The sequence below is a fragment of the Esox lucius genome, chromosome 8 (assembly GCF_011004845.1).
Source record: "Esox lucius isolate fEsoLuc1 chromosome 8, fEsoLuc1.pri, whole genome shotgun sequence".
In the NCBI taxonomy this organism is placed as follows: domain Eukaryota; kingdom Metazoa; phylum Chordata; class Actinopteri; order Esociformes; family Esocidae; genus Esox; species Esox lucius.
The window spans coordinates 14,957,112-14,984,757 of record NC_047576.1 but is presented as its reverse complement, the minus strand read 5'-3'; the positions used below and the strand labels follow the sequence as shown (position 1 = coordinate 14,984,757).

Below are 27,646 nucleotides of genomic sequence, written 5' to 3'. Positions count from 1 at the left end.
CCACTCTATATTTTTTTCTTATATTGTCTCGATAGACCTTGAGGGTGACGTTATAGATTTCCCCCTGTTCCAGTACTGTAAAATTAGCTGTTCGTCCAACGTGTTGAGTGCTGAGGGCATGGACTATTCAGGATTGTAGTACCTCCTACAAGCTTTCCTACTGGTTTTCCGCTGTGCTCGGATTGTCTTTCCGCAACGGAGAAGGAACAAAATAGAACACTGCTCTATTTTTTCCCGTCTGCCGTTTCCAAATAACAAGTCTTCCAGTCCAGCATATTTACATTATTTATAGCTCGAAAATACATATATATTTTGTAGGGAGTAACCAATAATTATAAAAAACGAGATGCGTTTCAGAATAACTTGGGGACATTGTTTGTAAAAGAAACAAGTAACTATCATTATTATCACAAGAAATGTTTAGAATAAAATGGAAAATACATTATTATATTATTCCTTACAAGTTGTCAGATTCATATTTAACTGAACTTGTATTGTGATTATTGATGATGTGCTATCAGATTATTTTTTTTGCTGTGGTTTGGTAACTTCCGGTTCTATTAATGGATTAGGCCGAGAACACGACACCAAGTTTGACATTTTTCGACGTATGACGTATCCATTTCTCCGCTAGAGGGCCTTCCGACTCAACTCCATTATGACAGTATTCATTGAAATGAATGACGTTTGGAACAACGTAACAGTGCAAAAGTTTAATGTGAACGAGGTTTCGTGTTGCAAAACTCAGCGTTGCGCCATATCGGCGCGCCCCATCGGCACAGTATAATACCATTCGTAAGTATGGGGTCACTTAGAAATGTCCTTGTTTTTGAAAGAATATAAAAAAAATTGTCCATCAAAATAACATCAGATTGATCAGAAATATAGTGTAGACATCTCTGTTGTGGGAGTAGTTTGACCGTATGGTACGTTAAGAAGTGCCCATCAAGCCAATCCAACTTGTGGGAGGTGCTTCAGGAAGCATCTGACCTCAACACATTGACAGCTATAAAGCCAAAGGTCTGCAAGACTGTAATTACTGCAAATGGAGGATTCTTTGATGAAAGTTTGAAGGACACAATTATTATTTCAATAAAAAAATCATTATTTCTATTCTTGTCAATGACTCTGTATTTCCCACTCATTTTGCTGTATTTGATATTCAAACTCTATTAATGTAGGTTTTCATGGAAAAGAAGGACATTTCTAAGTGACCCAATACTTTTGAACGGTAAGTGTATGTAACTTCCCAAACCTGACGGTAGAAGAGTGCAGAGATCTACGCAACTAATTACGGAATAACGCCCCTTTTGTCAAAAAGTGTCAAAAAGTGACCAATTGCTGCTTAGCTACATTGCGTCTTTTCCTACTCCGTCGACCATTTATCGACTTCAAAATAAACGTTGCAACAAAAAGCGATGCGGTAACTCTTCAAAATATGTTTTTCTTTTATTATTAACCTTTTACACAAGCCCTTGCAAATTTGGGTTTGACCCACCTGTTGAGAAACGTTGCTCTATGCAACTCCACAAATGATAGGCATGCAATATGTAAATATCTGACAATCTTTTCTTGGACCCACACCACTTTTACTCTTAGCTTGGTACCAGTAACATTGTGTGCAGTGAGCTCCAATTACCAGTGTAAAGATCACAGTGACGAGTTTTGTAGCGGCATCAGCGACAAAGCGTGCAGCATTCTGGTAAACTATGCTTAAATTATTGAGATAATTATTATCAGCATGCCAGTTAATTATTTTACAATGGACATTGCCCTGTCCCTGAAACCTAGTTGATGTCTTTAATTGCTTGCAGCAAGGTACATCCAGCCAGCAGCTCACAGTTCAGGTAGTCCCAACTAGCAAAATACAGTGCTAGTCAACAATAGATTTTCAAAAAAATACATGGTAACTCCCTTTGCGAGAGCAGGAGTCCTCTAGCTTTAGATATCTCTCGTCAGATAAAAAGAACAACAAAACAATAAATAAGGAAACACTTGTCGTTGATTGCAGTGCAGCACTGGTTATACATATTGAACCTATGCTGAGTACCGCTGGTTTATTAGTGTACCTGCTGATGTTTTGCTGTTTAGACAGCATTGACTTGGAGCCAATTAGCATCACTTTGATCTTGTTGCGCTTGATAAGGGTCATACTTATCCCTTTTAAGTTGCTTTGAAGGCCATCAGCGATATAGCTGAGAGGAATGGGACTGGAGTGTTTGGTGGAGAAGTAGAGCTGGGGGATATCAGGGTAGCAGTAGAAGTTCAAGGCTTGGAGTTATAAGAGGTTTGAGATGTATGATGCAGAGGAGAAGACACAACACTGACGCCTGGGGGACATTTGGTGTAACAGCCACACACTCTGATATTTGATTTGTTGCACAAACGGTTGCCAATCAATGTGGTAAGATGAAAAGTAGGAGAGAGCTACACTTGTGACGTCTCAGAAAACGGATTCCCGCATTGTTTGAGTGTGCGGCATTTGGTGCACCTCAGGACAGCTTGTAGATCTTTAGCAGTTGTACCACAAGCTATGGCCAACCATTCAGATCTTTAACAGTTGTACCACAAGCTATGGCTAACCATTCAGATCTTTAGCAGTTGTACCACAAGCTATGGCTAACCATTCAGATCTTTAGCAGTTGTACCACAAGCTATGCCCAACCATTCAGATCTTTAGCAGTTGTACCACAAGCTATGGCCAACCATTCAGATCTTGAGCAGTTGTACCACAAGCTATGGCCAACCATTCAGATCTTTAGCAGTTGTACCACAAGCTATGGCCAACCATTCAGATCTTTAGCAGTTGTACCACAAGCTATGGCCAACCATTCAGATCTTTAGCAGTTGTACCACAAGCTATGGCCAACCATTCAGATCTTTAGCAGTTGTACCACAAGCTATGGCCAACCATTCAGATCTTTAGCAGTTGTACCACAAGCTATGGCCAACCATTCAGATCTTTAGCAGTTGTACCACAAGCTATGCCCAATCATTCAGATCTTTAGCAGTTGTACCACAAGCTATGGCCAACCATTCAGATCTTTAGCAGTTGTACCACAAGCTATGGCCAACCATTCAGATCTTTTGCAGTTGTACCACAAGCTATGGCCAACCATTCAGATCTTTAGCAGTTGTACCACAAGCTATGGCCAACCATTCAGATCTTTAGCAGTTGTACCACAAGCTATGGCCAACCATTCAGATCTTTAGGAGTTGTACCACAAGCTATGGCCAACCATTCAGATCTTTAGCAGTTGTAACACAAGCTATGGCCAACCATTCAGATCTTTAGCAGTTGTACCACTGGCTATGGCCAACCATTCAAACACATTTCTGACCATATCACATTGACATTATGGACTTTTTTTTCTTGATCAGTGGCAAAAACTCCTGATTAAATGCTTTTTGAATTATTGTTATATTATTTTGAAAAAAAAAGTTTTAATTTAACAGGGGTTAACAGTTTTGGGTGCCACTGTACACCTTGACTAAAATCTTGGCTGAAATCTTGGTTGTTCGGAAATAACCTTTGCATGTCACCTTTAATAATGTGTTCAGGGATTTTTGTGCCACAGGTTGTAAAAGTGTCACAGTAGAGCCAAACCCATCCCTGACAATGTTGTCATGTATGTTTAGATACAGTATATGTCCCCTGTTATCAAAACTATTTCCTTTCAACCTTAGAATTTCATGGCTAACTGATAATAGTGATTCAGTGATTCAGCACATAAATTATGCACAGATAAACAATATATAACATTTTCTGCAAAAATGGAACAAAGGGCCACAATACAGAGCCCACAACCAGACATATAAAAAAACAATGTATCCAAGGCAGTTTGACGTGTGCCACATCACAATTCTGGCTTTTCTAAATGGGAGAGAAGGGATTGCCAGATCCCATAAACTTTGGTTAATCTTTCACTCAGCATGTATCAATTTCTTTCGAAATGTAATGTGTTAGCCACTTCACTGAGTCATAAGTCAGTTTTTCCAAAACAACAGGATTAGTTTAGCCAAGATTATATTGTAGGTAGTTAGTTGTTGTTGGGGTTTAGGCAATCTACTTTGAGTACTGGAACACCCAGGATTGATAAATTGGGAATTCTAGGAAATTCAGGATGAGCTCAATTATTCCAGTCCAATATTCCAGACTTTCTTCATTATTTTGTTGTCTTAGTTAAAAGCTCCCTAAATTCTCTGTGTAACAAATGTATATTTTTTAATGTGGGAAAACAACATCTCAAAGCTAATGAAGTACTTCATCTGTTCTATTCTTCAATATTTCATTGTTATTCTTGATGTATCACTCACATTTCCCTCAAGGAAGCAGTCTCAAAGCAGACAGAGGGAGCTACATTAGAAGTGAGGACATGCTAGCATGTCCATATGCGGTGTTTTTGCCCCTGCATAAGCTTTGGGACAGTAAAGTAATTTATTTTATTTTTGCTGTACACATTAGCGCATATGAAAATGCAGTTAAATGATGAATATGAGGCAAAGTACAGAATGTCACCTTTGAAATCTGTGTTTAAACACATTTTACCAACTAAGAATAATAGCACTGTCAGTGTTCCATCCCCACATTTGATGTGCGGTCGTGACAAAACATGGCCAGTGTAGTATCTTTCATCAATTTCAAATGAATTGTTATTTCGATTGCTGATGGAAATCCCTTACTGATGGCTGTTGTGTAGCAGGGCAGTTAGCTGTCTTGTGATGATGAATCAGTCAGGAAAGATGTCCTGCTTAGCTTGTCACTATTCACTACTTTTATTGTGATTACATGGCAACAATCCCAAGAAACACCCACAGAAAGCCACACCCCAAAATCAACACTGCAGTTCTGTCATTGTGACAGCATTGTGGTCTTTAATGATGATATCTTTTTTCAAGATCACTAGCATCACATAGATCAGGATTACAAAGCATACAGTAATGTAAATTAAATTGAATAAACAATAAAAAATAACAATATAAGGATGACAACGGCACATCACTGAGTTGTAGCATAGCTTGTTTATTCTTTTTATATTTTTTTTGCATAGGGAAACATACTCACTTCCAGTAATGTATTTATGAGCAATTGCTAACAGCGATGGCTGAATACAATGTTATAATGAAATATTGTCAAAGCTGTAAATTTCCCCCACACCAGTTCAAAAACACATGGCAAATTTAGTTATCCTGTACGAGAGTCTGTTCACATAATTAGCAGAAAAGTTATTACCGACATTTGCTGATACTTTTTTATTAAAAGTTTCAAAAAATAAAATATAATCACAAGCAGTTCAAAGTGATCCATGTGTGCTATGAAGCTGTTTTCTGCTCTATTCTACCAGATGTGTCAGAACTAAATCTCCACATGCTCTTTCCTGGTGTGAAGTGTGCATGTCTGTGCAGCAAGCAAGCGATTAATGAATAACTATTATGGTAATATTTGTAAAGAATAATGAGAAAAACAAAAATCCTTAAAATGTAACACTGCATAAGAATGCTCTCTGAGAAAAATCTTTATCGCTTCCTTTCTCCACCCAACTAATCAATCTTCGTCCCGCTGAGAAAACAGCATGCTTAAAGAATTAATCAACATACATGCAAAGAAATATTTAAATAAATCAATTGTCAAGAAAGGGTTGGGGCACCAAGTGGACTTAAGCAGTTAAAGATCACTTGAGGAAATAAAATGTTGCCTTGTTCATCCCACTATGAGTGTGTGTGTGTGTGTGGGGGGGGGGCTTCCCGGTTTTTACATGTCAATGAATCTGTGATATGGATTATTAATAATACAAACAGATCTCCATAACTGCACTTGGTTTGTATGGCTTTTCACCTCCACAGCCAATGATCAGTGCCATTGGCCAGTGGGTGCCCTTTACCTTCCAGTATCGAAGGACCTACTGTGACAGTTTATGTGGAAAACTAGTAGCAGAAGCCATTTTGAGTGTTGGGCTCAGGCATGAAACATAGTCCCACACAAAGTCAGAATGACCCCAGCTGCTTAAAGTACAAAAATGTTGTACATCGGAGCTTGAAAAGGGCAATGGCAGAAAATAAATGAAATAAAACTTGCAGTAAAATGACAGGCACTGCTTGTTGAAATTGTTTTTGGTATTCAGTATTCACATAATGTAAGTTTAGCTTTTTTACCTGCTGGTTTGTTGAAAATAAAATAACGAGACCCAAAATTAGAAGAAAAACGGTTACATAAGCACATTTTAACACAAATAAGTTGTTGAGACACCTGTCTGAAAGTTGTTGCTGGCCTTCATTCTGTGCTTAATGTATCTTCATACAGTAACAAAAAGATTATGGGGACTGCTTACCTCAGCTTGTATTCAAAACAACACTAATGGATTATACAGGAGGAAAGAAAAAAGAGAATACAATTAAAGTAAAATCATAACTTCTGAAATTTGATCGGATCCTTATCTACTTATTTTCCAAAAGATTTCACAAACAACTCTGAATTTCCTACACTTATGACTGATTTTATTTCAGCTTTTTGACAAAATTTACTTGAGAGTTAAACAGGAATTGCTAATGGTAACTATTTATGAATAAATATTTAGAAGTATCTGATTTCCAGGTCTTTACCCTGACAGTATACCAGCCCTTAATTGCATAGGGAGAAATCATATTTCTTCAAATTAATAGTTGCACAGACTATAAAACCAATATTTCAAATCTAAATATATTGTACATTTAAAACGTGTGAAGGAAATCTAGGGCCAGTATAGTAAATAACCTTAGTCAATCTTCAGAGTTGTGGTGTTACCATGTGTAAGACTTCTCTTCTTTTTTTACAAGCTGATACTACCTGCATGCTACCACACACACACACACACACGCACGCACACACACACACGCACACCTCCCATAACCGTACATCATATCAGAAGCCAGTCTCCGGGTTGAGTAGAGCAGTGCAATCTTGAGTAGAACTAGTATTGTTCACAACAATGCGGCCTGCTAGAAGAAAGGCACTCAAAGCAGTGTGGGGCCTCACACCAGCACTTCAAGAGGACTGTGCTTCATCTGTACACATGCCTTTCCTGACCAAACCCTCAGACAAAACAAACACAATGACTGCAGCCACACAGCTTGAATGGACTCCGGCAAAAATTATCTGACTGTCAGCCCTGTCATTGATTTTGTAGGACTGATCTGATACTTTTACAAGCTTGAATTACACAATCTAATTCAACATCCCCAATGGATGTCGAAAAATGAGTGGATGTTCAAGTCATACAGTCACTTCGTTCTGTCAACGTTAAAAGGGGCATAGTATGGCAAACAATATTCTTAGGTTGTTACAAGCAGCTGTTTTCTCACTTTATCTCTCTCTCACACTCAGCATTACTAAGGTTGAGCTTCGGAAATATTTCCAGAGATGCACATTTGTAAAAGTTTCCTAAAAAAATACCAGGTTATCTAGTGCAAACTTCCATATAGATGGAGATTGATTGTTTGAGATCTTGAAGCTTGCACAACAAAAGTTAAAATAAAAAGAAGTGCAGAACTGGTATTGCAAATGAATTATGGAATAAATGAAAAATAAATGGCAATGGAATTTGCATATCCCCTTGAGGCTTACTGAAGCTTTTGGCTTGTTTAAAATGACGACAAGTGATGCTGAAATTACCGAAGTCCAAGTTTCATGGTTGATAATCCCAAATACAGATACCTTCTTAAAAAAAGACATGCAGCATCGGTGGTGAGCTCACACCACCCACAGCAGATCTCTAAGAAGAAAGTCTTATATTTTGTGGCTTGGCCACAAGCTTATGACAACTAAATTTAAACAAACAGAAACAAACACGCACTTTCTTATACAAAACAGAAGAAGAAAAATTATATACATTTTGCCTTTTTCATTCTCAGTGATTTAGGCTACTGTAAGCATTTATACACAGGATAGGCCTAATGTGTCCGAAATTTAATAATCCTACAATAATCACAATATAATAATCACTACATAAATATTAGTAAGGGTTTCAAAAGAAGATAATGTTTTACATGCATTAGTATTTAATGCATATTCAATGAGAATTTCACAACTTTACAACTGCAAGTTAGATAGTTCCTTACCCTGAAAGAGGTTTATGGGCCAAGAGAAACTGCAATCCATGGTCATTTTTGTAACAGCCATTAAAAGCATTACAGATAAGCAGCTAAAAACCCATGGAAGTAATGGGGGGAGTGTGAGTTTTAGCTAGCAGTGGCTAAAGTTAACAGAAGTTTGTAATGACTGTACTGAAGAAAACCAAACCAAGAATTAGATTTTCTTAATGGACATTTTCTGTTTTCAGTGTGAGGCACCATCTAATATAAATGTGTAAAATAGTGAAATCATATTAAATGTATTCCAGAGTAAGTCCAACCATCACCTGTGGCCACTTTAAAAAGTGTATGGGGATAACACCCTCCTCAAAAAAAGCATCTGTCTGTGTCATAATAATATATACTGTATAGCTGAGTTTAGTAACAAAAAGCAAATGGAAAAAATAAGACGGTGTGCTGAAGACCTATTGCAAAACAACTGTGCTGGCTAGACTACGGTGGCGTCGGACCCCTGTCCCTATGTGCCCTAGTCAGACCCAGGCTGGAGGGTCAACTGAACTGGAGAGGTGAGTGTGGAGCAGTGCAAATCTTCACAGGACATGTCATGAGGCTCCAGCGTACACTACTGCTGCTGCACTGTTCGAAAAGGAGGGGAAATATTTCCACCAATATTCAAAATAACTTCATATTTTTAAATGCCCTAGTATGATACAGTAAGATTAGGCTTTGTCCAGTGCTACCAAATGTGTGTACTTTGGAGCCTTCATAACTAGAACAGTAAGGGGAATGGGAAATTTTAAACTAGGAGGCAAGTGGAATGAGTTTATTACGGGCCTTGTCCTCCAACTAGCCTACTGACTGTACGTTGTGTAAGGTTAACATGCCAGTTGGCCTTCACTAAGTGCATGATAGAACCCATGGCTGTAACGCATACAGTGGGCATTCCTCAACCAGGAGCAGGCGCTTGCCTCACCACATGTCCTGTTTAACAAATAGAAAATTGCTTGCTGAATGATGGCAGCATTTTGTTTGCTTGTGAATCTTATGGATTTGATGGAATGCCTTTGCTACAGCACTCCACTTCAACCTGGGACTTTGGACCGGGACAAATAAACCGCCAACGCCAAGATCTTAAAATGGGCATGTAAACAATACCTCTTGTTCTGCCATTTTACTTGAACTCTCAATAGCTACCAGCAAAATCTTAATAGCTACCAGCATTGCAATATCCATTGCAGAAACAATACTGTACACTGCATAACAAACTTTCACATGGCCTTTTCTGACCCTGCTGAAAAAAAATACACAATATCCTCTCATATTCAATATACTCCCATTACACTACACAGTAAGAAATTATAAATTATAATCTGCCCTCTAATTAAGAAAAAAAAACTAATGAAGCATCTTGGCATATTTCAGTAAAATATATTTTTTTCTTTTTTACTCGGCAAGTCAGCTATGAACAGATTTAGATTTTTTTTCATTCTTTATACATTGATTCTGACTAGGTCAGTCTATACTTCTGAAGTATAGGGCTAATATTCAAAACAACATAAGTTGGATTTGTATATTCCACACAATGGACCTAAATGAGGAGAAGCAAAACAATTCCACTAAACACTAAATCACCATGAAAATTATAATCTACACATGGTACATAAAGCTTAACATTCTATTGTAACCAGTGTTATGAAATGTTTTTAATAGATTTTTGATCATTTACTAAAATACCATCCAGATATTTTGCATATTCCCAGTGAATAAATTTGACTCCCTAACCCCATGGAAAATGCAGTGAGATGCAAAAATGTAAATCTTAATCACAGATTGCTTATCAAGTTATACAACTGGGAGAGGAGGTTTTAAATGTAATAATTGCATCTCACAGCATTCTTTTATTGTGTATCACATTTCTACTCCCATTAGGCAATTTCCTCAGATTCCTCAAATAACCCATATTTTCATCTCACTCTCCTTTCATTTTCTGTCCTCCAATGTTATCCTTATTGTATATGCTCCTTTCCCCTACAAACCGCAACCTCTGTCTGTTTTGCCATTAGATGATAGCAATGAGGTAGAGAGTGAGATCTATGCATGTGCAATCTGAGAACCGGAAAGTACCATGGTAGGTGAGAATACCTAGCCAAACATGCACTCGCAATAACTGTCTCTCTCTCTCTCTCTTCTGCTCTTATACACAAACATACACATAAACAGAGGTGTGAAGCACTGTGCTCTGCTGATCATTGACACATTACATAATAAAAAAACATTCTATTTAAAAAATGTTGTGTGTAAAATGTCAGCTGAACCTAAACAATTCCGCATGGTTGTTCTTGTCCTAATATATGGATTGATTCATTATTTTCTGATGTTGCTTTTGGAACGGTTTTAAAGTGCTTGGACTTGCTTATGTATACAGGTGAATTACACCTACTGTAATGTAACAAAGTAGGGGCACTAAATGTACCCCATATTCAGCACTAGTCATTTGGTGCCAAAAATAGTGTCTGCAGGGGCAGAAGTTCCCATAGTGCTGGGGGAAATGTTAGCTCAGCTCAGTGCTTCACAGCTTTGTTCCATATTAGGAGCCCGATCACTGGTCACCTTCAACACAACCCTCACAGTTCTCTGCCCTTTCTAGCCCTGACATCCAGTCGCAGAGTTGATCAACTTAACCAAAAGGGGAAAATCCATCATGAATCAGAACCTTTCTCTAATTCTTACTGCACATTCTTTATCATTAAAAAGTAGCTTTAAAAAGGGATCAAAATACAACTTCAGCAAATGCTGAGCAGAGAAAAGAAGAATTGCATATTTCACATATTACACCAAGCTGGAAGACATAACGAGAGGGAAAAAAACAATAGTCAATACAAACAAAGAAATGAACAAGATTCAAATGCAGCAAGGGTTCCATGTGATGGAAAGACAAATACTACTGAATTATAACCACAGAAGGGAAAAGGGTATAAAGACCCCATCTCAAAAATCCCAATATGTCACTACTTGTATCTACTACTGTAATCATCTAAACTGTATAATGACAAGCAATCAAACATGCAGCAATGTTTTTTGTCTTTTTTGCAGTGTTACTGGTTATACCAAAAGAGAAATGAATTGACATTATTTGTATCGTGTATTATTGTTCTTAACTAAAGGCAAGGCACATAATGTGTTATATAAAATATCGTGCAAAATAGAAGTTAACAATATGGAATAAAAATCCAAAACAAATAGGTAAAAAGGTAAGAAGAACCCACCAGTACTATGGGTTATTTGCTCTCTGTTCCATAGATCAAAGGGAAGTGGGGCTATGGGGGACAGGGGGATGGGCAGTCAGCTTTAGAAGGGTAGTAAGAGTTTCTGCCATGCACCGAAGTCAGCATTATGGTGGTCAAGAGCTAGAATCTCATGACTTTCTTTTGAAAGCACCATGCATTAATATATATCAGTATTTTTGAATCAGCACCTTTAAAACAAGTCATTGTAAGTATTTTGTTCATAAATAACAGATGTGAATTGTAACACTCACCACAAATTAAGTTTGCCATTGCAAAGCCTTATTTAATGGTTAGCTTTTCATAACCAGCGTGTATGGACATTATTCCGTAGAAGTGTTTCTGTCTTGATGAGAAATATCTGCATCTATATATACAGTTTTATATGTATATATAGCTTTGATATGTTGATTTAATTATGCCATTGCTGATAACAGGATTTTATGGTTGTGTCATTCCTTGGCTTGTCCCCAGCCGACAACCAAGAAGCCTGTGCTCAGAAAAACACATGGACGGTGTATTTGGCTTGAGACGGGTTGGGGCTTTGAGCTCTCTGTATCTTCCAGCCCTCTGTGCATCAGACATCTCTTTCCAACCCCTTCTGTTGTGTTGCCTAGAGCTCATTGAGGCTTGCAGTACTTCAAATAAGCAAAAACAAAAATACAAAGAAATGAAATAACTTGCTAATGTCTTAGGCACTTTTCATGGCTGTATACATGGTTTGGGTTTGGTTGAGCAGTCTCAAGCCCTGATGTTGTTTTCAATGTATTAATATGAATCAGCATTCATCCCAAAACATAATGCAACAAAGTTTGTCAAAAACTTTGCGTTGCATCAGAAACGAGACAGGGCCAAAACCAGTAAAGAAATGTGTGGCAAAAAAGCCTGGTGATGGACAATGCTGGTTAGTCAGTCACCTCTCATCAATGAGCCAGAATCATGCCATATGCACAAATGGAAACATGCATTGATGTTGGCCTAGCAACAAGTAGTCTGGGGCCAGAGGGTGCACTATCAATAATTACCTTTATAGCCACATATCTAATGATTAAATCATTCACATTCTCAAAGTCTGTGATCTGCTTAAAAAAGACAATCATAAATTACTTTCGTTTTTGATTATATAAAGACAGCATGAGTAAAATTATAAAGATGACTAAGATACACAGAATGCCGAACAAGAGCCAAAATGGTGTGATAACCTAAACCTGTCTGGATTCCCTGTACCTCAACATACACAAGGAAACCTCCTCTAGGTGACCAAATCAAAAAAACGATAGGGTTAGATTTTTCTGATCCTAATCAAAAGCTCAAGAAAGCCAAAAATCATAGCACATGTACCCTGCTACCAAATAACACAAAACACTCTAAAACAATATCCTAAGATCTACCTCTGTCTTGCTGCGTTTCATATGCTTAGGCCAAAAGATGGCAATTAAAAAGGAAAAATATGACTTAATAGTGCAATGCCTGTAATGTCCAATGCAATTTAAACTAGCACATACAAACATAAAAAAAGAATCCTCTAAAACCCAATACTGTCTCAGTAGTGACAGAACACGTTTACTCCCTTTGTCGCTTCGCAGAATAAACAGCTGTTGACTACATGAATCAAAACATTATGCAATATTGTCTCAGGAGTGGGGCAGGGACAGGAAGAGGATATCATGATGTTTGAATCATGTGCGCACACAAACATGTCTACACAAACAGTTTGACAGGCACAAAAGGGCCTCACGCTCAGCTATCATGAAGATTAACACAGATCGTTAACTGTCTGCTCCTAGTGATTTCTACCGGTCTAAAGCCTGACCCTTTTGATTGTGTGTACCTACTATCACTGTGCCCCATAGAAGAGAAAATAATATCATTGCTTTGAAAGGAATATAGAAAATGTACTGTGTTAAATGAAATCTTAAAAGGATCCCCCTCTTTCAAAAAAGTAACTGACAGATACGTGATTGTCAATAAAACTGAATGAAAAGTATATTTAAACTCTGGGTAAAGGGAGGTTTTGACCGTGTCTGACCAGCCTCCCATCCTTACTTATAAAGAAGTGTGGAAAAGTGAAACAAATCAAACTGGATTCTCCTCTTTCTTGTTGATTAAGAAAATAAAGGATACTTATTTTGCATATATGAGCAAGCAGCACCTGTAGCGGGGGGAGGGGGGGTCATTTGTCTCTGCCCCGTAGTTCGTTTTGGCTGCCCAAACATCCTCTTCTCTTTTTTCTTCTTTCTGTCCTGGGCCTCACTCTCTCTTCCGCAGTCTTTTATTCCATAAAGTTTTGTTGAAGCATCTTTAATGTTGATATACATATATAACTATATATGCACATATATATGTATATATACATACCATATATATACTATATACCGTATATATACTGTATATATATACATTTTCCCTCTTGCATCTTGTTTACAATTTTCCTTATTCCACAAAAAGTGTAGAATCTCAAATCCATTTGTCCATGCCCCTTTCACGTAGACTTTTGTTTAGTTCCCCAGGTACCAAGACTGAAAAAAAGACAAAAAAACAACAAAAGATTTCAGATTACACATGAATGGCAAAAATGTGTTAGTGATTTTCAAATACGACACTAATGCTTCAATAGATATTCAAATCTGAGTGCACGGCAGAGTATCATTATGTTATATTCTAAACAGTTTGACTTTTATGTCTATATTGAGTGCATGAATACAATCTAAATAATAATGCTGTGTGTCAACAATGGCCATTGAGACGGTTGAGTGGACGAAAATGTGCTGGATAATATTGTGAGATTGTAAACCTTGTGCGTGAAAGTGAATGCATGTAGGAATGTCTTTCTTGGGTTGGTCGTATAGTACTGTACAGTATGAGATTCCATGTGAATAGTACTGATTGTGAATAATGCATGACAGGGCAGTTTGTGGTCAACTACAGACGCTGTGCTTTGATTTCACAGTGTTCTGCAATCAGTGTCCTCTCCGCTAATGGGCCTTGAACAACGGGACAACCAACCAAATGAAGCAATTAAAAATAATATGGAGTAAAAGAGCTGCTACAGTGGGAGAGATCCCAGCAGGATTCTGACCAAAACCTTTTAAAAAACTATTACTTTGGCTTTCCTTCGCAGACCACTAAAGCCCTTTAAAAAAATCGACAGGGTTTCATTAAAAGCACACACACCCTGATTCTCATCTTCACATTTTCCACCAAGGTTTAACAGACATCTTTAACTGCACCCAAATGTATTGATTTAATAAAGTTAGAAAAGGAAACCTCTTGCCTATTATATTCCCAGTGTAATGTACCATTTGTTCCATGAATCTAGCCTCTCGCTCCAGCCTTGCTGCTGTTCACCAGGTACAATTCCGACACAGACATGCGCACGCACGTATATGCACACACACACAGTTACAAATATGATTACACAAAGAATGAACAATAACAAACATGCACATACACAAACACACCCACACACGCACATGCACACAAACACTCTGGCAAATGAGCCTTTTATACCATTAATGTAGTGGTTCTTCATCATTTACAGATGCACAAATGTGTACTTATTCATCACTGTGTTCTGGGGGAATGAGCAGTGAGCTATGGAACGACTCCTGGAAAAACATGGAAATATGGAAAGACTCATGGAAAAATGTTGAAATGTGGTTTGAAAACAAACTGCTGAGCAGGGTCGGCAGAAAGCAAGCCAAAGCCACCTTAAAGAGCCAGTGTTGTAATCCAGAGGGGTTGCCTGACTTATTGGAAAGGCTGCAACGGAAGTTGCCATTCAAAGCAGTGGTTGATGAGAGTCTGTGCCAGGGGAGTGAACTCTGAAGGGCCCCTTGCTGGTTAAATCTGGGGATGGAGTCCACTGGGCTGCTGTATTCACTGTGTCCATAAAGCTGAGCTCTAAGTGCAGGAGGTAAATGCACATACTGAAGGCAATAGGCGCCATACCTTTGACAAGAAGAATACCAGCAACCCCATGTTTTCATAACATCCACCACATTCCCATTCTACTTATAGCATCAACTGAATCAACAAATTAATGTGTCTCTTGAGTTCTGGATGTCATCTATGCAATTCATAAAAATTATGCCATGGCATTACCGTGCCTTGTGAATGCTTTTGTATTTGCCAGGTCATGATTCAACTCATTTCAAGTTTACGTTATGGAAACACGATACTTGCCGCAGGTTTTTCCCTCTCATTCTTGCATTTCTGTGGCAACCTCCTGGGTCTCTCTTCACAAATATGCTTACATTTTACCAGATCTCTTTGAACTGGACAGTCTCCTTACATAAAATACAACATGTTCACCTCTTTCAATGTCTCTCTATTTGTTGAACAATATAACAGAGACAAATGTGCTTTATAAAGTTTCTGCTTTTGGTGAAGCATTAACGATGCGCTCCTTGATTTTTTGTCACTGTTTGAAAAAGTGACCATGTCGAGCCAGAAAAGGTCCTAGAATATTGTGCCCCATGTCATGAAAACCACTTGCATTCAAACTTGTGATTTCATTGCAAACTGAGGTATGATAGCGATTCTACCTATATCTTTTGCACCTATACAAGCAGAGATGGCTGCTTCAGCTTTACTTACGGCAGCATCAGCACAACTTGAGGGCACTCTGTGGCTCCAGGCCAAGGACAGCTGCTATTGATTGACGCACATTAAATATACAGTCTGGGACTTCTGAAATTAACAAGATTTCTTTTTTAAACCTCCCATTTTGAGCTGGATGTGTAATATGACGTTTATACAGTGGGGAGAACAAGTATTTGATACACTGCCGATTTTTCAAGTTATCCTACTTACAAAGCATGTAGAAGTCCAGGCCAAGGGCAGCTGCCATTGATTGACGCACATTAAATATACAGTCTGGGACATGACGTATAAACGTCATATTACACATCCAGCTCAAAATGGGAAGTCCCGGACTGTATATTTAATGTGCGTCAATCAATGGCAGCTGCCCTTGGCCTGGAGCCACAGAGTGCCCTCAAGTTGTGCTGAAGCTGAAGCAGCCATCTCTGTCCAACTCTCCTACACACTTTTCAACGGAAGACCCATATGCAATGGGAAAACCAATCACAGCCAATCAAGGTTAAACTTTGTGTCTCATTCCAAAAATAATAGTGTATTTCTTGGCAAAGGTTTTGGAAGGAAAGTTCAAATATGAAATTACAGACCTGTGACAGCCATAGGTAAGTAGCAATGCACCTGTCCTTTCAACACAGCACACTATTGTACTGAACCCACTGGCCTTTCTATTCAACTAATACTACACTGCCTTGGAATTTTGATGTTGCATTTTCCTGCAAAAGAAGTAAAACATTGCTAGTATCCAACATAAAATATAAACAAAAACGTCAACACATACAATCAATCAATGACTAAATTCAATCTATGCCTGAGCAACTAAATGTGCAGTGGATGGACCGCCGGCCAGAAGAATGACTTGAGCTGGACAGGCCGGAATTAGTTTGGCCTGTTGTTCTTTTTTTCCTCTCCCACTCCCTGAAGTTCAAGTTCATCCTGCAATTACACCATGTCTGGTTTCCCTTAGCAACCAGACAGCCCTGGACGTGCCCATCCCACAGCAGGCTCGTAAGGGCCCCAATCCCGTCCCCCTCCCTCCCATTCAGTTCCCTATCATTCCTCTATCCTAATGGAGCAGAGGTCCACAAGAAGCCACATAACACAGAGAAAAGACTAAATGACATCCTGTGAGACAGACAGACGTTTCCAAGTGCAGTTGGATTACGCAGCAGAGACTAGATATCTAGTGACCACTGACAGAATTAACACTACAAAGTAGCTTCTCGGGTTACATTCAGTGAGTTAGGTTACAACAAAAGAAAAAGGTAACCTAGGGTGTAGCATTGTCCCTAAATGATTCTTTAAATTTGGTTATTTCTGCCTGTCCTTTTTTGTTACACCGATCAGATGAGCTGACTGTCATTTTACTTTAGATCTAATTCACCACCCAAGTTCCAATCCTAAACACACACTCACCCAGGTCGGCAGGCAAGCACGCACACACACGCACAGACACACGCACACACACACACCTCTACTAGCTCAGCAGTCTCTCTCACACTCTCTTGTTACATCACCACACGCCTCACTGAGGTGCACTTGCACTTTTTATGGAGAAGGGAACACTGCAATGCAGTAGAAAGCCTGAAATGTCTGAGCTATGCAGCCACATTGGGACTAGTGTAGTGCTACTGTGTTTAGTTGGTCTTTCAGTCTTACAAAACAGCAAAACAGTGAGACAAACTTTAAAGTTCAAAGCTTTCAAAATGCAAGCCTCATCTATCCCTATATGGAAGTAAAAGCCATGAGTGGTAACGGTTTCACTACGATCTTACTCCGAGGTAAATGAACAAGAGATTACATTTTTTTGCCATGTGAATCTCTCACAAACAGGGAAAAGCCCTGTTACATCAAAAGGTTCTTGGGATGGCTGTGAACATTCAGACCCTGAGGCAGATCCTGGTTAATGCTTTCAGATCTATAATTGAACATAGATGTATGGCTTTGATATCAGAAAGAGGAACAGAGCCAGGGGGTGAGAGAGTTTACCGCCCTGAGCTGCCATGAGTACCAGGCGTCAAGGCCTCCAGAATGTCTGATATCAGCAACTTTCTAAAATCATAGTGATAAGGAATATTTAATTCCATTGCGTACATAATATACTGTATATCTAACTACTCTACCTATTTCAGTAGTATTCCATGTGGTAGCTATGTGAACAGGAGCAAGAGTTACTTTGGTTACGGAAATCAGTAGCAGATAGCAAATAAATATATGTAGCTTATCTCAATTAAAGTTAGCTGTGCTATGTACCTGTGCTTGGTAAAGTCCACCAGGGTCTCGAGGTCCAATCCCCACAAAGGAGCGGTTGGCAGGGGGCGTCCCAGGTGCTGAGTATGCTGAGTGAGAGACAGAGATTTTTTTTACAACACATTGCTTATAACATAACATTACAAAAGCCTTCATTGTTTTGAAACGTGTAATGTTTACTTTCAGATTGTGTATCTTGAGAACAATGTTCACTTTCAATTTCAGATTTAAAAAAAAAAAATTCACTTCTGATATTTATTACACTTTCATTTTCCACCAGTTTTGGCTTGGTAAATGAATGTTTCCCAGAAACCTCTGGGGTTTTTGACTTGACTGAAATAAACTTTACTCATACTGTACTCTGTATGAACTTCTGAAACATGGCCGAAACTGAACCAAACCTCAGGGATTGGTTCAGTTTTGGATCTGGTCTATAAGTGTTGGAGCTGATACCTTTTGATTCGTTTTGATAAGTCATCCATGCGATTTCACCGATAAGCTAGGTGATGAGACTATGTAGTCTTACCATCCCAATAATATGTAAGCCATTAATGCTAAGACATCCATTATTAAAAATAAAGTAGTCCAGATTAGACTTTGAGCTTTTTTAAATTACTGTAACAGGGCATGGATTTAATCCAAATCTGGGAGGTTTGCTGCTTTTAAAAGCAATGTTTGCAAATATTAAAGTACTTCACTATTCAATGAAAATAATGTTGTCTCAATTAGAAATTGCCTTAAAAAGTTGCAATGCCTATAATATGCTTTTGGATGTGTAGTGAGTCAGTCCCGCTTTTAGCCAATAATGGCTTCATTAACAGATCCAAAAATGTCAGTCTAGGCTAGTAACCCTAATTATTACTGTTGGTCGATAGGCAAGTAGACTAACTATTCATGCTCTTGAAATTTGCACCATCGAGCTAATATCCATTCTCATTAATTTTCACAGGCCATCTAGTACCATGGACAGCGGCACTGTTTTGTTATTGTCATCCTGTCCTACTCCTTCATCTTTACCCTGGGAGCCATATTTAATGTGTAACCTAAACATATTTATGTTTTGTATTTTCTAGACTACTCTAAAAAGATGTTCAATTGCAGGAAAATGTAGTTATCACATTAAGGCAGCCTATCTATGCATGCATGCCTTATAGTAGCCCTGTTAGACATTTATTTTGTCAGATCTAGATCTGGAATGAACTGGATGTTATTTATCACACTGCTATACCCTTTGTCATCAGCACCCCCTTCAATAGTCACTGCTGTAATCTTTACATTTTGATCAACTGGCCCTCACTACAAATGTAATGCCTGGCTCAGTGGTAACAACTTTTTATTTTTACAAATCCCTCTTAGGCAAATCCACCTCCTACCTCAGCTCACTCCTCAACATTGCCTAATCCAATATTAACCTGTGCTCTGGTAGATCACATTTGCCATTTCTAAATCTCACACAAGCAAAAGACTCCTAAACTTCACCCTTGCGCTGGCTGAGCACCAAATATATCTGTACAGGTGTCTTGCTGGATATAGTGTAATTTCACGTTTATTGTGTTTCCTTTGGGTATTGTGTCTATTAGTATTAAAATTTTTACATTATGTCATTCTGTGTTTAATCCTATTCTCTTGCAATTGTATGCAATCATAAAAAATCTAAATTGGTTCTCAACTGACTTATCTTACTAAACAACAGTTAAATAAAATACATTCTATTAAAAGTAGATAGAGTGCCTTCAGAAAGTATTTAGCCTCCTTCACCTACTCCAAATTTTGTTGTGTGAACCGGCATAATTTATAACTGATTTATCACCGTACACAAAATATGCCATTAAGACAAAGCAAAACCACTTCTTTTTAAATGTGCAAATTTACTGACACCAAAAAATAGAAAAACCTAGTGTACATAAGTGTTTGGACCCTTTGGCATGACACTGCAAGTGGAGCTCAGATGCATCCTTGAAATGTCTCACAAACCTGTTTGGAGTCCACCAGTGTCAAGATCAATTGAACGGACATGATTTAGAAAGCCACACACCTATCTATATTAGGTCCCACACTTCACAGTGCGTGTTCAAAAAACAAATCATTCAGTACAAGGAACTCACTGTAGAATGCAGAGATAAAATTATATTGATGCAGGGATCTGGATAATTTTATGAATACATTGCTATAGCACTGGAAATTCCCAGGAGCACAGTGAACTCCATCATTGTGAAATGGAAGAACTTAGAGCTAGCTGTCCTACCAAACTAAGTAACCGGGAAAAAAGGGCCTTGGTCAGGGAGAACCCAATAGCCACTCTAAAATACTTTCTTTGCAGAGATGGGAGAACCTGCCAGAAGGACAACCATCTCTGTAGCACTCCATCAATCAGGCCTTAATGGTAAAGTGGCTAAAAGGATGTCACTCCTAAGTAAAAATTAAATGACCTGCTGTCTGAAGGATAGCATGAAGAAAAATATTCTCTGGTCTGCTAAAACCAAAATTTTACTAATAGACTTGAATGCTAAGAATTACATCAGGCGAAAACGAAATACTGCTAATCACCTGGCTAATACGATCCCTACCGTGAAGCATACTAGTGGGGACATCATGCTATGGGGAAGCTTCTCAGCTGAAAAACTGGGAGACTGGTCAAAATTGAGGGATTGATGAACGGATCAAAACACAGAGTGGTCCTTGATCCAGAGCACACAGGACCTCAGACGGGGTTAAATATTTATCTTTCAGAACTACAATGACTTGATGCTCACAGCCAAGATAACATTCGAGTGGCTTTGCGACAAGTCTGTGAATGCCCTAAAGTGGCCCATTGGAAAACTGCACAAATTCAGGTGTGCAAACTGGTAAACATACCCAAGAATATTGTGTGGTCTCTCCTAATGCCACTTGTCTAAAGTACTGCATAAAGGGTTGACTTCTGTACATGAGATAAGAGATTTAATTGAAAAGGCACTCATTTAACTTTTTTAATTTCTTCAATATTCTGGCCACCTTTGCCAGGTTTTTTGTCTATATTTCTGTGTCCTGTTTACTGGGCTCCCTGAGGAAGGTCTGCAAGCTGCAATACGTTGCAAAAGCCAGTTAAATAAAGGCTTTTTAACTTTTCCACATGAGAAAGTGCCTTGGATATTTAAACATTGTCATGCTTCCATGCAGCTGTAACTTCATGAAGTTTTTTTATGCACCCCTTTTTGACAAGCACCTCTCCAACCCATATGTGATGCCAAACCAGCACTCAGATGTAAAGATCAGACTGTAACATAAAACAGGGCACATTTGCTATGTAACGCAACAGTTTCAGTTGAAAAGAAATGACTTAAACCCATCAAACTTAACAAATCAAAAAATGGATTGCGAAAAAGTTAATTTTAAGTCTCGTATATCAAGACGGAATGCTTTTTATCTGTCACAGTTCCATCTGGTAGGAACACCCCACTGGTGGGAAAACGTGCAGAATATCTTCATGCAGATTTGAGACCTTTTGCATGAAAACAGTTTCTCCATTTGATCTAGTAATATTGATATTCTGGGTATTGACAATAATTCATCTATTGACAGGTAAGCCCTGCTAATTAAACTGGTACTATGACCTTCTGTCATCATCCAATAATCCTTACACTGTAACTTTCCAATACTGATTAAGAGACTGGATCACTAATGAAAGCTGTTGCGGTGAATGACTTGGCATGGATTTCAATCCAAATGACTAATTAGTATGTATTTGTATGGTTACAGCATCCACACAGAAGTAGGAATACCTATTGAGCTGTCCTCTGTATCTCTTAATTCAATTATCATGATTAATGACAAAGGGATTAGAAGTTGCACTGCAAGTCTGCAATGCCTGATTGCTTTCTCTCTCTCATAAAGGACTGCGAGACAAAAGGTTTGCTCTTCTGGTGCTGAATCACTTGCTTGGTTTTTAGACTTTTTCTCTGAAAACCTAACAGCTGGGAGTAGCAGGCTCACCAGCGGCCCACTTACTGGGTGACGTGGGGGAGTTGGTTCCCCCGTCAGAGGTGGTGGTGCTAGACTTGGAGTCGGAGGGCAGCGTCAGACGGGGCATGCCGGGGGGCGGTGGAGGTGCCAGCATCTGGGAGGAGATGTAGTGACTGGGCACCTTAACTTGACCACTACCATTCAACTGGGAAGGGAAAGAGAAGGGTCACATGTCAGCTGTACAGTGGGGGAGTGGGGAGGAGGGGGTGCATTAGTAGCACAGATTATACAACACTGTATATGCCACTGCACCGTCCCCAGTCTCTCTCACTGCACTGTCCCCAGTCTCTCTCTCTCTCACTGCACTGTCCCCAGTTTCTCTTTCTCACTGCACTGTCCCCAGTCTCTCTCACTGTACCGTCCCCAGTCTCTCACTGCACCGTCCCCAGTCTTTCTCTCTCTGCACTGTCCCCATTCACTCTCTCACTGCACTGTCCCCAGTCTCTCTCACTGCACTGCTCAGTCAGTCAACCAACGGCAGCCATGGTGGCTCTTTGCATGGCTGACAAGGCTTTCAGAGACTCACTGTCCTCCACAACAATGGAAGAGCAAATGAGTCAGCTACATTAGTGTCCCATGCGCTTGTCCTTTGTGACTGCCTGGCTGCAGTCGCACTGCAGCAGGGGGAATTTCAATGACTCTGCAGAAACTAGGCTGAGCGGAGCCCTGCGTAGTTGCTGCTGGGGGGCACTCCTGATAAATGTCTCTCCTCCGTGAGCTGGCTGCCTGCCTGTGCCAACCCTGTGCACCCTGCCAACATTAGCATCACTGCCAGAGACTTACGGGGATCTCCTTCAGGTTCAATCCTGTAAAGCCCCGGGGCCACTTCCCTCCATCCCTTCACCTCTTTCAAGTCAATGCATAAACAGAACACCAGCTTTAGTGAGCAACCCAACTGGAATTATTCAAGGAGGAAGGAGGGACATGTGCATATGGTGAAGTGGCAGGACCTCTCAGGTCCATATCACTTAATGGTAATCATGTCTGGGGAGTTAGTCTGCTCCCAGGGACAGCAGGGTGTAAAAAGATCCGGAGGTCTTAGGGTTCATTGTCCTCCATGATATAGGGGAACCGCCTATACATTACTACTGGACAGTCAAACAACAACATGTTATAGGGGAACCGCCTATACATTACTACTGGACAGTGAAACAACAACATGTTATAGGGGAACCGCCTATTCTTTACTACTAGACAGTCAAACAACAACATGTTATAGGGGAACCGCCTATACATTACTACTGGACAGTGAAACAACAACATGTTATAGGGGAACTGCCTATACATTACTACTGGACAGTGAAACAACAACATGTTATAGGGGAACCGCCTATACATTACTACTAGACAGTCAAACAACAACATGTTATAGGGGAACCGCCTATTCTTTACTACTGGACAGTCAAACAACAACATGTTATAGGGGAACCGCCTATACTTTAACACTGGACAGTCAAACAACAACATGTTATAAGGGAACCGTCTATACTTTACTACTGGACAGTCCAACAACAACATGTTATAGGGGAACTGCCTATGCTTCACGACTGGACAGTCAAACAACAACATGTTATAAGGGAAACGTCTATACTTTACTACTGGACAGTCAAACAACAACATGTTATAGGGGAACCGCCTATACTTTACTACTGGACAGTCAAACAACAACATGTTATAGGGGAACCGCCTATACATTACTACTGGACAGTCAAACAACAACATGTTATAGGGGAACCGCCTATACTTTAACACTGGACAGTCAAACAACAACATGTTATAAGGGAACCGTCTATACTTTACTACTGGACAGTCCAACAACAACATGTTATAGGGGAACTGCCTATGCTTCACGACTGGACAGTCAAACAACAACATGTTATAAGGGAAACGTCTATACTTTACTACTGGACAGTCAAACAACAACATGTTATAAGGGAAACGTCTATACTTTACTACTGGACAGTCAAACAACAACATGTTATAGGGGAACCGCCAATGCTTAACAACTGGACAGTCAAACAACAACATGTTATAGGGCAACCGCCTATACTTTACGACTGGACAGTGAAACAACAACATTCAAAGAAGTTGGCTAAAAACAATATGATGTTTACAGTGATTTTATGACTTTCTTGGTCATGCTCTATGACAGAGCATTTGGGATAGTTCACCATAATGAGGGTCACACAGGGATGTGGTGGCTCTAGTCTGCAGTCTGCCAGGAGAGGGTGCATAAGGAACACCTGTCTGTAGCTCTGAACTGGGTTCCTACATGGCCATGAGCTACTGCCTATCACTGATTACACCACATGTAGTAGAGTATCCAGTAGTAAAGACCACGTGGGGGAGAATACTGGAATGAAATGGGGGATCAGTTTTCAGGCCACCAGGCTATATGTCAGGCAGGATGACTACAAAGGAAACATGAAGCATGCAGGAATGAAATATTAAACAATTAGGTGTATCCAAACAACAGATGAAAATAACACAATTTTCTGAAATAAACCACTTAAATGTAAAACACACTTCCATCTGGGACATTGACATTCCTTTAAACTGAAGGGCTTGCCATGAGATCGTGTCCCAAGCATTGTGTCACACTGCAGGGTCTGTCAGATAAACACAAGTCAATGAGTGACAGCATTGACGGCTGGCTCAGTTATGCCCTGACCCTGTTAGGTTACACTCCTAAGACAGGCAAACAGGTATCACAGTATGTAATAAGTAGGGTCATGAGTTTTACTGACCACATGACCTGACCAGGACAAACTCTGGGCCCTAGTTAGAGTTGTTAGATGGGCTGGACTCACAGGGCTGGGCTGCTGGTTGGACGGGTCACAGGCCAAGGAGACCAGGTCCTTCAGCGGGTCTTGTGAGCTTAAGTGTGGTGGGTAGCGGATGGCAGTGTGGGGAAAATAGGAGGTGGACTGGGGCAGGATGGAGGTGGTGGGGAAGTGCAAAGACGAGGAGGGGTGCGGACTCCGAGAGATCCCTGCACAGAGAGAGAGAGAGAGAGAGGGAGAGAGAGAAAGAAAACGAGAGGGAAGGAGGAAGAGAGGAAGGGCAGAAAGAAAGAGCCGGGCCGAGAAAGAAAATGTTTATACATTCACTTTTTCACGGTCCACAATGGCGGTATGCTAGCGATAAGGAAAGGGGCATAGAAAAATGTGGGCTTCTCCATAATGCAATTATAATTCTGTGTGCCAGTCTATTGTCTGGTATTTCCATACAACCAATATTCACGATTAAAACTAATAGAAATGTTGTCGTGGAAATGACGCAGTCTTTCTGCCTTTCCCTTAGTTTAGTACCTGTTGTGTGAGTATTTTATTGAAATGTAGAACGGGATATCTATTATCAACCCCACATACTAGTACAGTTGACATATGTACTTTAAAGCATCATTCTGCAGACATTTGGTTGGTTTATGCTACCTGCTAATAGACTTTTTACATTATTTATGTATTTACAGTGTTGTAACGCAGTTCAATTAAAACCTCAAATAATGCCTGAACACAGATTAAGTCTTGTTGAGACCATAAGGCATGTAGTCAGTGCTTATCAGGCTTACCTCCAAAAACACAGACATAAAAAAGACATAAAAAACTTCCAGACACAAGGCTGTAGATATGGTATCCTAACAATAGGAAATTAATTATTACTTGTTACATTTTTACAATTTACATCCTAAGAGAATATAGTGCTGGAAACTGGCGAGGATACAAAAAGGTCATGATACTTCGGTGTGTTAATTGTAGTTTTCATGATTCTATATGCATTGTGATTTGACACCGCAATTTAATAGAGATCATATGTTCTAAATGAAATGGAGTACAAATGATTAAGGAAACTTTTATTTTTCCAATTACTATCAGACCTACATATGTCAGGGATGGTGGTTTCTGATGAACAGTGACAAGATGCCTCCTGTGAATGACTGAGTATGTGTACTGGCCACTGTGAATGATTGAGTATGTGTACTGACCACTGTGAATGAGTGAGTATGCATACTGACCACTGTGAATGACTGAGTATGTGTACTGACCTCTGTGAATGACTGACAATGCGTACTGACCACTGTGAATGACTGAGTATGTGTACTGATCACTGTGAATGACTGAGTATGTGTACTGACCTCTGTGAATGACTGACTATGCGTACTGACCACTGTGAATGACTGAGTATGTGTACTGATCACTGTGAATGACTGAGTATGTGTACTGACCACTGTGAATGACTGAGTATGCGTACTGACCACTGTGAATGACTGAGTATGCCTACTGACCACTGTGAATGACTGAGTATGCATACTGACTACTGTGAATGACTGAGTATGCCTACTGACCACTGTGAATGACTGAGTATGCGTACTGACCACTGTGAATGACTGAGTATGCGTACTGACCACTGTGAATGACTGAGTATGCGTACTGACCACTGTGAATGACTGAGTATGCCTACTGACCACTGTGAATGACTGAGTATGCATACTGACTACTGTGAATGACTGAGTATGCCTACTGACCACTGTGAATGACTGAGTATGCGTACTGACCACTGTGAATGACTGAGTATGCGTACTGACCACTGTGAATGACTGAGTATGCGTACTGACCACTGTGAATGACTGAGTATGTGTACTGACCACTGTGCACTGCGATGACGGGCCGGTGGTGTTGTGTGAAGCCGAGGCGAGGGGAGCTCTCCTGAGGAGAAGGGCTGTCCATCTCTGTCTTCTTTACCCCAGGTGACATGCCTGGACATAGAGACAGAGATACACAGAGGGTGTTAACCACACCACTACGACTCCCATGATAACAATGGAAAAGACCATTGAAAGGAGTCTACATTTACTTGCCCAACTAACTCTGCAACTACATGGATGTTGTACTTACGGTAAGTAACCACAGGGTGGCAGGGTGCATTGATATGACCCTGTCAGCCATTATCAGTACTGCAGCACATTGCAGTGAGCACATGGGCTCAAAATCAACTTCCTCATTAATACAAAACAACAAGATCAGACAAAATATACCATTGTGATCAGATCTACTCCAAATAAAGTCTGCTGAGCTTAGGTCACTCCAATTTCTCAAAGGCCTGCAGTCCCTGAGACCACAGAATTGCTTAGGTGTGCTAAACAATTGTGTATCTTTGTTGTCGTGGCAGCATGGCGCAACACTAGAAGTGCTACTCCTCCATATTTATTGTGCTATCACACACTTGTTGATAACCGAATGTGTGTGAGGAACACTTTCTCCACCCAGCTTAGACCCGTTTTTGATTAGGTTAAGATTACACAGCTGTTTATTTCCTTCTTTGGCGTGGTGGAGAAGGCAGTGCACATGTTGTTACTGTGATCCTGTACAGGAGCAGAAACAGTGTCACACTCCCAGCCAGTCAGAGAACGACTTCGAGGATCTCTCTTAGACACGAGCACCCCC

At 39.8% G+C, this 27,646-nt stretch overlaps 1 protein-coding gene across 6 annotated transcripts in view; it reads right to left on the bottom strand.

The window, feature by feature from the left end:
- Positions 1 to 5,003: 5,003 nt before the first annotated feature.
- The window catches only part of nfic (nuclear factor I/C), a 104,332-nt gene continuing 81,689 nt past the window's right edge, over positions 5,004 to 27,646 (bottom strand). For 3 of the 6 annotated variants that reach the window (XM_013134985.4, XM_010871846.5, XM_034293944.1), the window contains exons 7-11: positions 26,848 to 26,958; positions 24,950 to 25,194; positions 22,173 to 22,347; positions 18,204 to 18,289; positions 5,004 to 13,870 (exon numbers count right to left, since the gene is read on the bottom strand). In XM_013134985.4, coding sequence (XP_012990439.1) covers positions 13,850 to 13,870; positions 18,204 to 18,289; positions 22,173 to 22,347; positions 24,950 to 25,194; positions 26,848 to 26,958 — 638 coding nt within the window. In that variant the 3' untranslated portion in view covers positions 5,004 to 13,849. The remainder of the gene's footprint in view (positions 13,871 to 18,203; positions 18,290 to 22,172; positions 22,348 to 24,949; positions 25,195 to 26,847; positions 26,959 to 27,646) is intronic. The other 3 variants (XM_034293945.1, XM_034293946.1, XM_034293947.1) reach the window with 3 other exon arrangements.